At 37.9% G+C, this 15,788-nt stretch overlaps 1 protein-coding gene and 1 long non-coding RNA gene across 4 annotated transcripts in view; one reads left to right on the forward strand and one right to left on the reverse strand.

The window, feature by feature from the left end:
- The window catches only part of AGBL3 (AGBL carboxypeptidase 3), a 56,220-nt gene that overhangs the window by 29,456 nt on the left and 10,976 nt on the right, over positions 1–15,788 (forward strand). For 2 of the 3 annotated variants that reach the window (XM_047695276.1, XM_047695275.1), the window contains exons 13-15: positions 3,267–3,353; positions 6,830–6,887; positions 8,138–8,209. In XM_047695276.1, coding sequence (XP_047551232.1) covers positions 3,267–3,353; positions 6,830–6,887; positions 8,138–8,209 — 217 coding nt within the window. Of the gene's footprint in view, positions 1–3,266; positions 3,354–6,829; positions 6,888–8,137; positions 8,210–11,579; positions 13,059–15,788 lie in introns of those variants that run through there. The other variant, XM_047695277.1, reaches the window with a different exon arrangement.
- Positions 4,800–15,788, reverse strand: part of LOC125080991 (uncharacterized) — a 34,895-nt gene continuing 23,906 nt past the window's right edge. The window contains exon 3 of the long non-coding RNA XR_007121557.1: positions 4,800–5,016. This is a non-coding gene — a long non-coding RNA (uncharacterized LOC125080991). The remainder of the gene's footprint in view (positions 5,017–15,788) is intronic.

The raw sequence follows: 15,788 nt of genomic DNA on the forward strand, positions 1-15,788 counted from the left end.
ATTGGCTGTTGACCTTCAGTGTCACATCCAATAAATCATGGCCAAATTCAGTGTTGTTAAGTTTCGTCCTTTTTTTTTCCCCTAAGACTTTTATCCTTTTAGGTCTTACATTTATGTTCTTAATCTATTTTGAGTTAATTTTTTATTTGGTATTTGGTTAAGGGTCCAATTTCATTCTTTTGCTAGTGGATATCCAGTTTTCTGAGCACCATCTGTTGAAGACTGTCTTCCCCCGCCATTGAATGGTCCTGGAGCCCTTCTCAAAAACCACCTGATCATTTCTACAATGATTTATTTATGGGCTCTTTATTCTTTCCCTCTGATCTATATGTCTGTCTTTATGCCAACACCACACAGTTTTGATTACTGTAGGATTGTGGTAAATTTTGAAATCAGAGAGTACAGGCTTTCCAGTTTTGTTCCTATTTGGAGTCCCTTGAGGATCCATATGAATATTAGGATGGATTTTTCTATTTCTGCAAAAAAAAAAGTCATTGGGATTTTGGTAAGGATTGGATTAAATCCGTAGCCTGCTTTCGGTAGTACTGATATTTTAATAATATTAAGGCTTCCACTTCATGAACAAGAGATACAATTTAATCAATTTTATCTTCTTTAATTTCTTTCAGTAGTGTATTTTGATTATCATTATATAGTTCTTTCACCTCCTTGATTAATTCCTAAGTATTTTATTCTTTTTGATGCTATTGTACATGGAATTTTTTGTAATTTTCTTTTCAAATTATTCTTTGTGTATAAAAATGCAATTGATTTTTCTGTGTTGACTTTGTATCCTCCTCCATTGCTGATTTATTAGTTCAAACAGGTTTTTTATGGATTCTTTAGGGTTTTTAAAATATAAGATCATGTCATCTACAGAGATCATTTTCTTATTTCCCATTGCAGTGCTTTTTCTTCAGTTTTCATGCTTAATTGCTCTGGCTAGAACTTCCAGTATTGTGTTGAATAGAAGTGATAAAAACAAACATCCTTTTAGGAAATTCTTAAAGGAAATTCTTTAAGTCTTCACCATTGAACACAATGTTAGCTGTAGGTTTTTGGTACATGGCTTTTATTGTGTTGAGGTAGTTTCCTTGTATGCCTTGTTTATTGGGATTTTTTTTTTTGTAATGGTGAAAGGGTGTTGAATTTTGTCAATTGCCTTGTCTGCATCAATTGAGATAATCATGTGGTGTTTTACATTGATCGACTTGGTATGTTGAGCCACCTTGCATTCAGGAATAATTCCTCTTTGGTCACTGTGTACAATCCTTTTAATATGCTGCTGAATTTAATTTGCTAGTCTTTTGTTGAGGATTTTTTGCATTAATTTTCATGAGATGCTGGTCTTTGATTTTTCTTGTAGTGTCTGTCTGGCTTTAGTAGTAGAATAATACTGGCCTCATAGAATGAGTTAGTAGAGTTCCCTCCTCTTCAGTTTTTTAGTAAAGTTCGAGAAGGACTGGTACTATTTCCTCTTTAAATGCTTGCTAGAATCCTCCCATGAAGGCATCAGGTCTAGGGTTTGTTGTTCTTGCTGGGGGATTTTTGATTACTGATGCAATCTCCTTACTAGTTATTCATCTGTTCATATTTTCTATCTCTTTGTAATATAGTCTTGCTAGGTTTTGTGTTTCTAGGAATTTGTTCTTTCATCTAGGTTATCTAATTTGTTGGTATATAACTTAATAAGTCTTAATAGATTTTAAAAGATAGCTGTCTTACAAAGTATCTTCTCTGATCACAACAGGATGAAACTGCATTAATAACCTTTTTCTTTAAATGTATTAATCTCTTAAATTATATGGGAGAAAAGTGCTTTTTAAAACCATTGTTACAGGGGCGCCTGGGTGGCTCAGTGGGTTAAGCCGCTGCCTTCGGCTCGGGTCATGATCTCAGGGTCCTGGGATCGAGTCCCGCATCGGGTTCTCTGCTCGGCAGGGATCCTGCTTCCCTCTCTCTCTCTGCCTGCCTCTCCATCTACTTGTGATCTCTCTCTGTCAAATAAATAAATAAAATCTAAAAAAAAAAAAAAAACCATTGTTACAAAAATAAACTAGCTTTTATAATTCTTCATGTTGTTACCTTGGGATCTTTATTTCTCTCTACAGATTCAAGTTAGTGTCCAGTGTGTTTTCATTTCACCTTGCAGGATGCCCTTGAACTTTTCTTGCAGGATGTATCTAGTGGTCACAAAGAAAAGCTGAGAGAGTTCATCTGGGAATATCTTAATTTTTTCCTAGCTTTTGAAGGACAATTATGCCATTTTTTTAAATTTTTTTTTAAAGATTTTATTTATTTATTTGACAGAGAGAGAGATCACAAGTAGACAGAGAGGCAGGCAGAGAGAGAGAGAGAGAGAGAGAGAGAGAGGGAAGCAGGCTCCCTGCTGAGCAGAGAGCCCGATGCGGGACTCGATCCCAGGACCCTGAGATCATGACCTGAGCCGAAGGCAGTGGCTTAACCCACTGAGCCACCCAGGCGCCCCCAATTATGCCATTTTTTAAGCACTTTGAATATGTTGGTGCACTCTCTTTTGGCCTCCAAAGTTTCTGATGAGAAATCTAATAAACTTTTCTTTTTTTAAAGACTTATTTATCTTAGAAAGACAGAGCGTGCAAGAGGAGGGGCAGAGGGAAAGAATCTTCAAGCAGACTCTGTGCTGCACAGAGTCTGACACAGAGCTCAATCTCATGTCCCTAAGATCATGACTTGAGCTGAAACCAAGTGTCTGAGGCTTAACCAACTGAGCCACCCTGGTGCCCTGAGAAATCTAATCATCTTTTTGCGGATTCTTGCATGTAATAATTTGCTTTTCTCTTGCTACTTTCAAGATTCTCTTTATCTTTGAAAGTTTGATTATAATGTATCTCATCATAGGTTTCTGAGTTCAACTTGGAGTTGAGCTTGGATATTTACATTCATGTCTTTCATCAAACTTAGGAAGTTTTCAGACATTATTTCTTCACTTAGTGGCATTTCTGGGTTGCTGGTTTCTCCAGCTCTAAAGCTGGGATGTCTGAAGCAAAAACAAAACAGAGGATCTACTCACATTCCTGCTACTCCTCTGCTCCTGAGGTCCCTAACCAGTCTGCCACCTTCTTTCTACTTTTTAGAGCCTCTTATGTTTAATTTTTATATAATACCCAGGGTTTTTAGCTGTACTTAAAGGAATAGAACTGAAAGTCTCAAGATAGTTTTATATCTGCATATATATGGTCTTTGATGTGTTAAATATTAATTTTAAATATTACTCTTTTATTTAGATAAAAAACAAGAAAAAACACCTGAAAACAAAGAAGGAAAGAAATTCTACCATAGCAAGTCATCAGAACACAAGAGAAGAGCAAGAGGTACGCACCGATCTGGTTATTAACAGTTTTTGAAAACATGGTTGCAGGAGAATGGCAAGTCATTTCTTGTTACACTTCCTATACCCTAATTCTTCCCCCCACAGGAAAAGTCAATGATTAAAACTTTGCTCATATTATTTGCTCTTTATAAAAACACAAAAGAACTTTGACAGACATGAGGTGGGTTTTATTAAGGTACTATATTTAAATCACTGGGGCGCCTGGGTGGCTCAGTGGGTTGGGCCGCTGCCTTCGGCTCAGGTCATGATCTCAGGGTCCTGGGATCGAGTCCCGCGTCGGGCTCTCTGCTCAGCAGGGAGCCTGCTTCCCTTCCTCTCTCTCTGCCTGCCTCTCTGCCTACTTGTGATCTCTGTCTGTCAAATAAATAAATAAAATCTTTAAAAAAAAAAAAAATAAATAAATAAATAAATCACTTAGTTTACTCTGAAAAGTATTTGAGGCATCTTACAAAGATACATCTAGGATAGAAATTAAAACTAAGAAAGCTAATTAAAATGAAGAAAAATGGCAGTACAAAGGTGTAGGAAGAGACAATGTTGCAATATCGATTTCCATCGTGACAGCATGAGGAGCTCTGCAGATCCATTCACCCAGCAAAAATTGGTGATACTAACACACACACATATACACACACACACAAAACCATTTAAAGTTTCTGGAAGTTGTCCTGAGGGCAAACAGCAAATGAAAAAACATCTATTTGTGAAAATCTACTAAAACTTGATAAAAAGAAAACATCAAGAGCCTGTGGTATTTGAAATCAAGATCTTCCCTATCCCCCAGTGCGGCCAAGAACACAGGGCCCCCTCTGTCCACAGATGCCATTCCGAGGGCTATCTTCCCAAGAAGGGCAGGGCATCAGTATTTCATATCCTGCCTCCAGCTCCCTGTTGTTGAGGTGAAGTTCCAGGTGAGTGCAGCCAACAGGTGGGGGCTCCCTTCTTCTACCCAGGCCCCATTCATGAGACAGAGATTCTGCTGGGAGTGCCACATTACATATTTTGGCCCCAACTGCCCTTGCCTTGGCTTGTAAAATGCTGATTCCACCCCAGAAGAGGCCAATACAGAAGACCTGAGACTACTGCCCTCTTTCCACCTGCAGCTCAGCAACTAAAGTGGGGGTCACTGAGAGAAGAGTGCCATTGTCCCCACCCCCAGCTCCAGAGACACTCAGGTCAGAAATTTTGCCTTTGGGGAGAACCAGACAAAAACAAATAGCCTTTTTTTTTTTAAGATTTTATTTATTTATTTGACAGAGATCACAAGTAGGCAGAGACAGAGAGAGAGAGGAGGAAGAAACAGGCTCCCTGCAGAGCAGAGAGCCCAATGTGGGGCTTGATCCCAGGACCCTGGGATCATGACCCAAGCCGAAGGCAGAGGCTTTAACCCACTGAGCCACCCAGGCGCCCCACAAATAGCGTTTTTAAAGAACTTTTTATTTTGAAAGAATTACATAGTCACAGGAAGTTGCAAAGAAATGTATGTACAGGAGCTCTGCTGCAGCCTTTACTTCTCCTCCAGTGTTAACATCCTGCAGACATACCATATCGATGCCGTAAGCCTGACACTGATGCACTCCATAGCGTGCACGCACGTGTTGTGTGCAGTAGTCCTCATAAATTCTTAATTCTAGTCTCGCACACTGTTAAGAGTAATAGTGCATATTTTTACCATGATACCTTATTTTTGTTTGTAAATTTTGCAATCTAAGCAACATGAGTATGCTTGGGAGAGGGCCAAGATTATAAAAAAATTTCAGTAAACAAACTCTCTAATCTAATCTCTAAATGAGTGTGTTAACTCATTTGCAGAACTCAATAACCAAAGTTAGATTTTGTTTGTGGGATTGTTTCTTATTGTTTTGTATGTAGATTTTGTGAGACGCATATATATTTACTTCTCTATGGGGCTCGATGTGGAGCACAATGTGGGACTCAATCCCAGGACCCTGGGATCATGACCTCAGCCAAAGGCAGAAATTTAACAACTGGCCACCCAGGAGCCCCTATTTTTAAGTTATTTTAAAGTATCCTAGTTAACTCTATTTCCTACCAGGTCATTCTCAATAATTGATTTGGAAGACTTTCTGCAAAACAATTATGGATTACCGTGGTTAGAATTAGGAGATCATGGTCATAAGGACACTGGCCTGGTGATTTTCTGTAGGATGAATGTGGTAGTTTATTGCTTACATCATCATTTCAATCAAGGAAAGAGAGCTAAAAATGACAGAGTTCATCAAATCAAATCTTATCACAAGTGAATTTCTCCAGCCTAATTTTACCTCTTATTTCTTCAAATTCTCGTGATTATATAATATTGCTGTTTTTAACTTTGTATATATTTTTCTAGAATATTTCCTTTCTCTGTGCCTTTAATAATCAAGTTCTGATTTTTATACTTTCATTTTCATAATGGTCATGTCAAATTTTTTGCTGCCAATTTTATCTACAAAGAAGGGAAGTTTAGTTTTTAACTCTCTGTCATAGTCCATTTTTCATCATGAGTTGATATGCATAGCATGTTGGCAAAAAAATGTTGATGATGTTTTCAATATTTTTTTCCTTTCCGTTGCCCTTTTGGAAAATGCTTTATAATATCCACATAGCACAGATGCAGAAACAAAAGTTTGGAAAAAAACTTTTTGAACAAAGTTTGGTCACGTGATTTATAGACTATTCGGGATTTGTCATAATTCTATGGTGTTTTATGTCTCATTTAGTCGAGCTGGGTCATTACAACTTTTTCAAGGTAGAAAACAATGTCATGTGTATGCTCTTACTACTCTGGACTTTGACAAGCTATGAAAAAGTATTTTTTATCTTTTTTATACAAGGATAGTTTTGTAATCAATTATACACTTTCACACAATTTTATGTATTTTTACTCATTTCATATTCTTACCTACATATTTATTCTCATTTAAATGGGATTGTAGGGGCGCCTGGGTGGCTCAGTGGGTTAAGCCGCTGCCTTCGGCTCAGGTCATGATCCCAGGTCCTGGGTTCGAGCCCCACATCGGGCTTTCTGCTCAGCAGGGAGGCTGCTTCCTCCTCTCTCTCTCTGCCTGCTTCTCTGCCTACTTGTGATTTCTCTCTGTCAAATAAATAAATAAAATCTTTGAAAAAATAAAATAAAATAAATAAATGGGATTGTAGCACACATTTTTTTGTCTCTTTCTCATTGTAAATAAATTCTATATGAAGTAAAAAACATTTTTAACTCCCTTTAGTAGTGCCAAAACATCAGTATTTTCTTCTCATTGCTGTAGGAGAAAAGTGGTGTTATGAAAGGTATTAAGAGGTTCTGATTTAAGAGGCATTTTTGTCTACTCTAAACCTATGATAAAATGAGAAATGTTGAAAACTGCTATACCAAGGATGATACAGGAAATATACTGCATTTTCATATTTATAACATAGTATTGTTTTCCTTTTGATTCTGTGTTCCATTAGGCGTGTGATAAAGGACGTTTAGTGCAAAGACACAGAGAATCAAATTCTGAAGTGAAAGGTAATGTTCTGCTTCTAAACCATTCATTCATTCAACGAACACTTTTTTGTGCCACATCACTGAGGTTGTCATTGTGCTTGGTGCTAGGGATATGAAGTAAGCTACACCATTTCTTACTCCCAGCAGCTCATTTTTAAAAGGGGGAGAAAAACAAGTAAACAAATTGACTGCAGTGTTACAGGTACAATGCCAGTATTCTAGACTGGGCTCCTAGAGAGCACAGAGAAGGGAGTGGTCAACTACACTGGAGGGTTGGAGTGAGTGGCCATGAACTTGATAGATAGCTCTGATTTGAGAGGTTTTTCCCTAAACAGAATATAGGGATTTTAGGTTTTAAAAAAACCTCATTTCTTAACTTAATAGAGGATGAGCTCAGGAGAGAAAATGATGGACTATTCATTTACTTCTACTGGAATCTGCTAAGTTGGATATGAATTTGACTCTCTATCTGTATTACTATTCATTTATCCCACACTTGTTTCCAAAAAAGGATTTGAGAGAACCTAATTAAAAATATGTACATATATATATATATATATATATCCATTTAGTTTATGATCTAGCAGGCTAACTAGAAATAGAAATGGGAATAATAACCACACCAAGGAAAGGGGAAAATTCTATTATAACTAATATGGTTTATTGACTTGAAATTTAACTACTCTTTCTCATAGTGATCATACAAGAAAATCACTTTTAATATATAACTTTAATATAGTCTTCTGTTGAAAATTTAGTATCAAAAATTAGAACTGAAAAGCACATTTTAACCTTTTTCTATGTCTGAGCACATATATTCCACGTTAATTAACCACAGAATGTTCATGTTGTTTTGCAACCTACATTTTCATATAAAATTACAGTATATTATAAACTTCTATGTTATTAAATGGTGGCAAAGTATTCCATTGTATTAGTGAACCTTAAATTTACCTACCTCCCTTGTTAAACTTTTCTTTTGCTTTTCTGTTATGATAATGAAGACCTTATAACTCTACTTGTACACATTCTTATTTATGATAGACTCCTAGAAAGGAATTGCTGACCCAAAGGGTATGAACATTTTTTAGACTTTAACAATAAAGAGCAAAAATGCAACAAAAATTCATATGTGAGAACTGTTTGCATTAGTTTATTCAGCTAAACTATTTACATGTTCTAGCCTTTTTGTTTAAAAAAAGAAAAAATATGAAGTGTAAAAGATTCAAATTATTTTCATGCTACTAATGATCTTTTGTCATCTTCTCTAGATACAAAGCCAAATGTATCAGATGATTGTATATTTGATTATTTCAGAAGATCATTCCCTAATCAAGGTTTGGGTGAGTAAACTAGGAATATAGATAGTAATTCCTAGTTTCCTAGCAGTGGTTGAAGTTGGCACAGTTCCTTTTTTTTTTTTTTTTTAAGATTTTATTTATTTATTTGACAGAGAGAGATACAGGGAGACAGAGAGCACAAGCAGGGGCAGAGGGAGAGGGAGAAGCAGGCTCCCCACTGAGCAGGGAGCCCAATGTGGGGCTTGATCCCAGGACCCTGGGATCATGACCTGAGCAGAAGTCAGATGTTTAATGACTGAGCCACCCAGGCGCCCCACAGTTCCAGGACTTCCATTAGCACCCCAAATATCACATTTAAATGCCACATCCCTTTATTCTCTTTCAATATGGAATAGACACTTAGCCTTTCTTTGTCATGCACAGCCCTGGCATTTTTGAAGGTCATGGGCCTGTTGTCTTATACAATGTTTGGTTTTAAAGTTTTAATGCACTCAAGAATTACCTGGGAAGTTTATGGAAACCCCAGCTTCTGAGTCTGAGCTGGACTTTGTTGTTAGCCCCTGAATCACATTTTTATAAGATACTTGATAATTCTGATGTTGGCAATTTGCAGGCCATACCTAGTGACTTGCCACTTTAGGAGCTATCTTGAGAGATGGTGAAAGGCCAGATGGTTAGGACCTAGCCCCTCAAACCCTTCTTCATCCTGCATAGCTTTCTTTCGATACTGTTCTGTTCAAAAGAAAAAGATTTTTTTTTTTTAAGATTTTATTTATTTGTCAGAGAGAGAGAGAATGAGCACAGGCAGACAGAATGGCAGGCAGAGCCTGAGGGAGAAGCAGGCTCCCCGCCGAGCAAGGAGCCCGATGTGGGACTCGATCCCAGGGCGCCGGGATCATGACCTGAGCCTAAGGCAGTTGCCTAACCAACTGAGCCACCCAGGCGTCCCAAAAGAAAAAGATTTTTTGACAACCACTTGCTACAGCATAGAAACCAAGTTCTATAACGACGTACTAGACTTCCAGTGAACTGGCTCCTCTGACTACCTCTCCAATTTTACCTCTTGCCATCCTCTGCCTTTCACTTTTAGACCTCAGCAAAGATGATCTTCTTGTAGCCTCAGAATAGATCCGTCTTACCACTGTGCTTTTTCTCCTGTTGTCTTCTCTGCCTGAAACATATTAAATTTTAGTAAGGTATCAAATTTTAGTAAGGCTCATATAGAGTTCATTTTAAGAAGAGTTAGAAAGATTGAGTGATACTGATGTACACAAACGGCTCTGCTTGTTCAGAAAACAGGATCAAATCCATCCTGGAAATCTCGGGGAATGTTTTCTTGAGAGAATTGATCCTTAAATTATGATGCAGTCTTAAATGACAAAGTTGGGCATTTAGCAAAAGGCAGAGGGTCACTTCCTTGAATTCTCAAAAAAAAATTGGGGGGTGGTGGTCAGTGGTTTTGTGATCTTGTATGTAAATTCTTTCCTTACTTGAGATATAATATGTCTGGGACTAGAAATAACTCACTCAGAGCCTTTTGACTTCTGTCATCTCTTACCAATATTTATTCTTCCCTTTTGAGAGAGAATAAAACTCTATTTGATAGAAAGAAGCAACTTAGCTGAGGGATTCTGCTTTTTCATCCATCAGGATGATGTTATTAAAATAATCCCAGCAGAACAGACTTAAACATTCTGTGATTTATAAGTAAAATTTACGCCTTGTCAATATTTATTCATATCTTAACTCAATATTTTAACCTTCCTGACACTGTTCTTCTATGTCTCAACCACTCTCTTATCAGTCTTTGTTATGTAATCTCCTTTTCATTTTTATTCATGTTCTTTTAAAAATCTGATGGTCATCTGCTTCCCAGAAGTCTCATGTTATACTGTCAAGGATTGTGCTAGATACTAGGATAAAGTAGAAATACAGTCTATTCTCAGTAAGTAGAGTGACAAGAGGCAACAGAAATATAATGTGATCAATGCTACGTGCTATGTTATGGGATTATATAGGAGTTGTTTGGGGCGAGGGGAGTACCAGAGAAATTATCTCAAGAAAGACAACTGTTGGAATTCCAGGGTCCAAGTGAATACATATATATTTTTTACCAAGATATGAATCTATTAAGAATTAAGACAAGGGGCACCTGGGTGGCTCAGTGGGTTAAGCCTCTCCCTTTGGCCCAGGTCATGATCTCAGGGTCCTGGGATCGAGCCCCGCATCAGGCTCTCTGCTCAGCAGGGAGCCTGCTCTGTCCTCTCTCTCTGCCTGCTTCTCTTCCTACTTGTGATTTCCATCTGTCAAATAAATAAAATTAAAAAAAAAAAAGAATCAAGACAAAAAGACAAAATACCAGCAAACTGAATCCCATATTAAAAGGATTCTACAGGGCGCCTGGGTGGCTCAGTGGGTTAAAGCCTCTGCCTTCAGCTCAGGTGATGATCCCAGGGTCCTGGGATCGAGTCCCGCATCGGGATCTCTGCTCAGCAGAGAGCCTGCTTCCCTTCCTCTCTCTCTGCCTGCCTCTCTGCCTACCTGTGATCTCTGTCAAATAAATAAATAAAATTTAAAAATAATAATAAAAAAAATAAAAGGATTATACACAATGACCAAACAGAATTTATCCCAGAAATGCGAGGCTGATTTAACATATGAAAATTTAAAAATGTAGACTTCCAGGGAAGATGGTGGAGTACGAGGATCCTATGGTCACCTCATCCCAAAGACAGAGGTAGATAACCCCTACATCAGTGTAAATAACCCAGAAAGCGACCCAAAGACTGCAGAACAGACTCATCATAGCTAAGTGTAGAGAAGAGGACACATCCTTGTCCTACCCCACAAGAGGAGGGAGGGTAGGAAGGGCAGAGATGAAGTCAGGAGCTAAATGGACTGGTGGGACTTTTACCTATAGGGAGGAATGCCACAAATATGGAAAGGAAAGAGTACCAGACCCGCACAGCAAGAACCCCAGGCCTGGAGAACCTGCAAGAAAACAAGAGGGGCATAATTTTGAGAGTTCTTACAATTGGTGGAGCTTAATACCTGGAAATTTAAAAATCAGTGGGCTCAACTCTTGGGAGAGCGAAGAGGGCAACAGGAAACTTCAGTTCCCCCCCTTAAAGAAACAGCACAACACACAGCCCCACTGAGATACAGCATGAACACAGCAGTTTGAAAAACACATGGGGTATATAGGAAGGAGATTTGTTTACTCATCTCAGAGTGTGTTCTAGAGGGACAGGGATCTTTGGGAGACTTCTCCAGAAATAAAAGAACTAGCCGGTGCCATTTCCCTACCCCACCCACCAGCCTAGATACATGGACACCTGTGGGACACAGTACAGTGCCAACACTCGTGACCTAACTTGCTAACAGTGTGCCCCACCCCCACATTCTCTTTCAGACACACCCCTCCAAGCAGTCCTCAGCTCCAAGTTGTCTCCCACAGCAGACCTGCACAAATCTCCTAACTCCACGTGAACTGCCCCTCCAATATACCATTGGCAGGAACCCACCTAAGGCAGTTCCACAGGCCCAGAAGGGTGCATGCATCTATGAGAGACCGGCACCATTCCAAAGTGACTCCCGCACACACCAGTCCACCTGCAGCCCTAGCAGTAGGCTGGGCAGACATGTAGTCTGACAGCAGGTCACACCCACCAACCAAAGCTTCTCAGACAACACAGGGAAAGTTCCCAGCAGGTTGGTGCTACAGTATCTCTGGCAAATGCTTAGTTTGATTCCAACTCAAGCCCAAAGCAGTCCCTGATTATCACACTGACAACAGAGAATCAAAATGCTACCCACATTAGGCAAAGAGAGCCAATGCCAATGACTGGACTGGAGGCAAAAGTGACTCAACCATCATAGTAAGGTGCACAAAATACAAAAGATGATATGCCCCTTAAGCACCAGGTTCTGGTGAGCAGGGGACATTGCATTATAGGGCACCACAAAACCTCTTCTTCACAGGCCACTACTTTGGAAAACAGGAGACATAGCTGACTTTCCTAAGACCTAGAAACAGACACTGAGAATTATGTTCCAAATGAAAGAAAAGGACAGAATCACAGCAAGAGAACTAAACAAAATGGAGATGAGTAAATGCTTGATAGAAAATTTAAAGTAATGGTCACAAAGATACTCACTGGACTTGTGAAAAGAGTGGAGGACCTCAGTGATACCCTACACAAAGAGATAGAAAGCCAATCAGAGATGAAGAACTCAATAACTGAAATTAAAAATATGTTAGTTGGAAAAAACAGTAGACTAGATGAAACAGAAGAATGGATCAGCATCCCAGAGAACAGTAATGGAAAGCAATCAAGCTGAATGAGAGAGAAAAACATAATAAAAATTGAAATCAGACCAAGAGAACTCAGCGACACCATCAGGTCTAATAATATTTGCATAATCTATAAGGAGAAGAGTGAGAAATGGGAGCAGAAAATATATTTGAAGAAATATCTGAAAACTTCCCAAATCTGGGAAAGGAAACAAAAATCCAGGTCCAGCAGGCTCAGAAAGACCCCAACAAAATCAACCCAAGGAGGTCCACACCAAGAGACATAGTAATAAAATAGCAAAAAGTTGTGATAACAAGAGAATTTTAAAAGTAGCAAGAGAAAAAAATAATTACATACAAAGGAAACCCCATAAGGCTACTAGCTAATCTTTCAGCAGAAACTTTGCAGGCCAGAAGAGATTGTCATACTATATTCAAAGTGCTAAGAGGACAAAATAATACTCTAGCAGCCAATAATAGTCTACCCAGCAAGGCCATCATTCACAATAAAAGGAGAGATAAAGAGTTTCCCAAATAAAAGTTAAAGGAATACATGATCCCAAAGCCAGCCTTACAAGAAATGCTAAAGGGAGTCTATGAGGGAAAGGAAAGACCATAAGCAGGAGTAAGAAAGTAGGAAGCACAAAAGCAATAAAATTATATCTATAAAAAATCAGTCAAGGATTTCACTAAATGAAAGAATGTAAAACATGACACCATATACCTAGAATGGAAGGAGAGGAGTAAAGAATGAGTTCAAAATTAAGCAACTATCAATTTAATATAGACTGCCATATATATGTAAGATGATATATACAAAACTGACAGTAACCACAAATCAAAAATCAGTGATACACAAAAAATAAAGAGAAAGGAATCCAGGTATATCACTAAAGAAAGCCAGCAAATCATGTGAGAAGAGAGCAAAAGAAGAAAGGAATGGAGAACTACAAAATCAACCATAAAACAAGTAACAAAATGGCAATAAGTACATACCTATCAATAATCACTTTGAATGTAAATGGACTATATGCTCCAATCAAAACACATAGGGTGACAGAATGAATAAAAAGCAAGACTCATCTATATGCTGCCTACAAGAGATTTGTTTAGACCTAAACATACATGCACATTGAAAGCTAAGGAATGGAAAAATATTTATCATGCAAATGGAAGTGAAAAGAAAGCTGAGGTAACAGAATATACTTCAAAACAAAACAAAATATACTTCAAGAGACAAAGAAGGACATTACATAATCATCAAGGAAACATCCAACAAGAAGTTATAACATTTATAAATATTTATACACACAACAGATAAACACAACAGATACATAAAGCAGCTAGTAACAAACATAAAGGAAGTAATAGTAATACAGTAATAGTAGGGGACTTGAACCACCCCACTTATATCAATGGATAGATCATCCAAACAAACAGAAAATCAACAAAAACACGGTGGCTTTGAATGACACGTTGGACCAGACGGATCTAACAAGATATATGCAGAACATTCCATCCTGAAACAGCAGAATACACATTTGACAAAGTCCAACATTAATTCATGATAAAAGCCTTCCGTAAAGCAGGTTGAGAAGGAACACACCTCAAAATAATAAAGGCCATATATTTAAAAACCCACAGCTAACATCATACGCAATGGTTAAAAACTGAGAGCTTTCCCCCTAAGATCAGGAACAAGGATGTCCACTCTTACCACTGTTATTCAACATAGTACAGGAAGTCCTAGCAATCAAGACAACAAAAAGAAGTAAGAAGCATCAGATTTGTAAGGAAGAAGTAAAACTTTCACTATTTGCAAATGACATGATACTACATATAGAAAACCCTAAATACTCCACCAAAAAACTGCTAAAACTGATGAGTGAATTCAGCAAGTTCGCAGGATACACAGAAATTTGTTGCATTTCTATACACTAATAATAAAGCAATAGAAAGAAAAATTAAAACAATCCCACTTACAATTTCACCAAAAATAATAGAAAAACTAGGAATAAACTTAACCAAGGAGGTAAAAGACCTATATTCTGAAAACTATAAAACACTGATGAAAGAAACTGAAGATAACACAAATGGAAAGATATTCCATGCTCATGGATTGGGAGAGAAATTATGGTTAAAATGTCCATACTACCCAAAGCAATCTACAGATTTGATGCAATCCCTATCAAAATACTAATGGCATTTTTAATAGAATTCGATCAAATAACACTAACATCTGTGCAGAACCATGAAAGACCCTGAATAGTCTAACTCATCTTGAAAAAGAACAAGAGTAGAGGTATCACAATCCCAGATTTCAAGATATGCTACAAAATGAGAAATCAAAACAGTATGAAAGCACAAAAATAGATCAGAATAGAGAGCCCTAAAGAAACAAACAAACAAAACAATTATTTGGTCAATTAATCTTCGACAAAGGAGGCAAGAATATGCAATGAGAAAATGACAGTCTATTTAGCCACTGGTGTTGGGAAAAGTGGACAGCTACATGCAAAAGAATGAACCTGGACCGCTTTCTCACACCATACAGAAAAATAAACTCAAAATGGAGTAAGGTCTTAAATGTGAGATCTGAAACCATAAAAAGCCTACACTAAGAGAGCATAGGCAGTGATTTCTTTGACATTGGCTATGGCAACATTTTGCTACATATGTCTCCTAAGGCAAAGGAAACAATCCAGAAAACTGAAGGACAACCTACCAAATGGGAGAAGATATCTGCAAATGGCATAGCTGATAAACAGTATCTAGAATATATAAAGAACTAATGCAACTCAACACCCAAAAAACCCAAATAATCCAATTAAAAATGGGCCAAAGACATGAACAGACATTTCTCCAAAGAAGACATACAGATGGTCAATAAACACATGGAAAGATATTCAACATCACTCATCGTCAGCGAAATGCAACTTAAAACCACAATGAGATATCCCCTCATACCTATCAGAATTGCTAAAATCAAGAACATAAGAAACAACAGGTGTTTGCAAGGATGCAGAGAATGGGGAAAGTTCGTGCACTGTTGGTGGGAATGCACGATGCTGTGGCCACTGTGGAAAACAGTATGGAGATCCTCAAAAAATTAAGAGAATTACCGTATGTTCTAGTAACTCCACTACTAGTATTTACCCAAAGAATACAAGAACACTAATTTGAAAACACCCCAGTGTTTATTGCAGCATTATTTACAATAGACTTGGGCCTACAAGATGTCTATCATTGTTGCCAGCCATAGAAAAGCCATCAAAATGTTGGGTCTGCCATTAAATCACATTTTCAACATGTGGGACAAGAAGAACA

The sequence above is a fragment of the Lutra lutra genome, chromosome 11 (assembly GCF_902655055.1).
Source record: "Lutra lutra chromosome 11, mLutLut1.2, whole genome shotgun sequence".
Classification (NCBI taxonomy): Eukaryota; Metazoa; Chordata; class Mammalia; order Carnivora; family Mustelidae; genus Lutra; species Lutra lutra.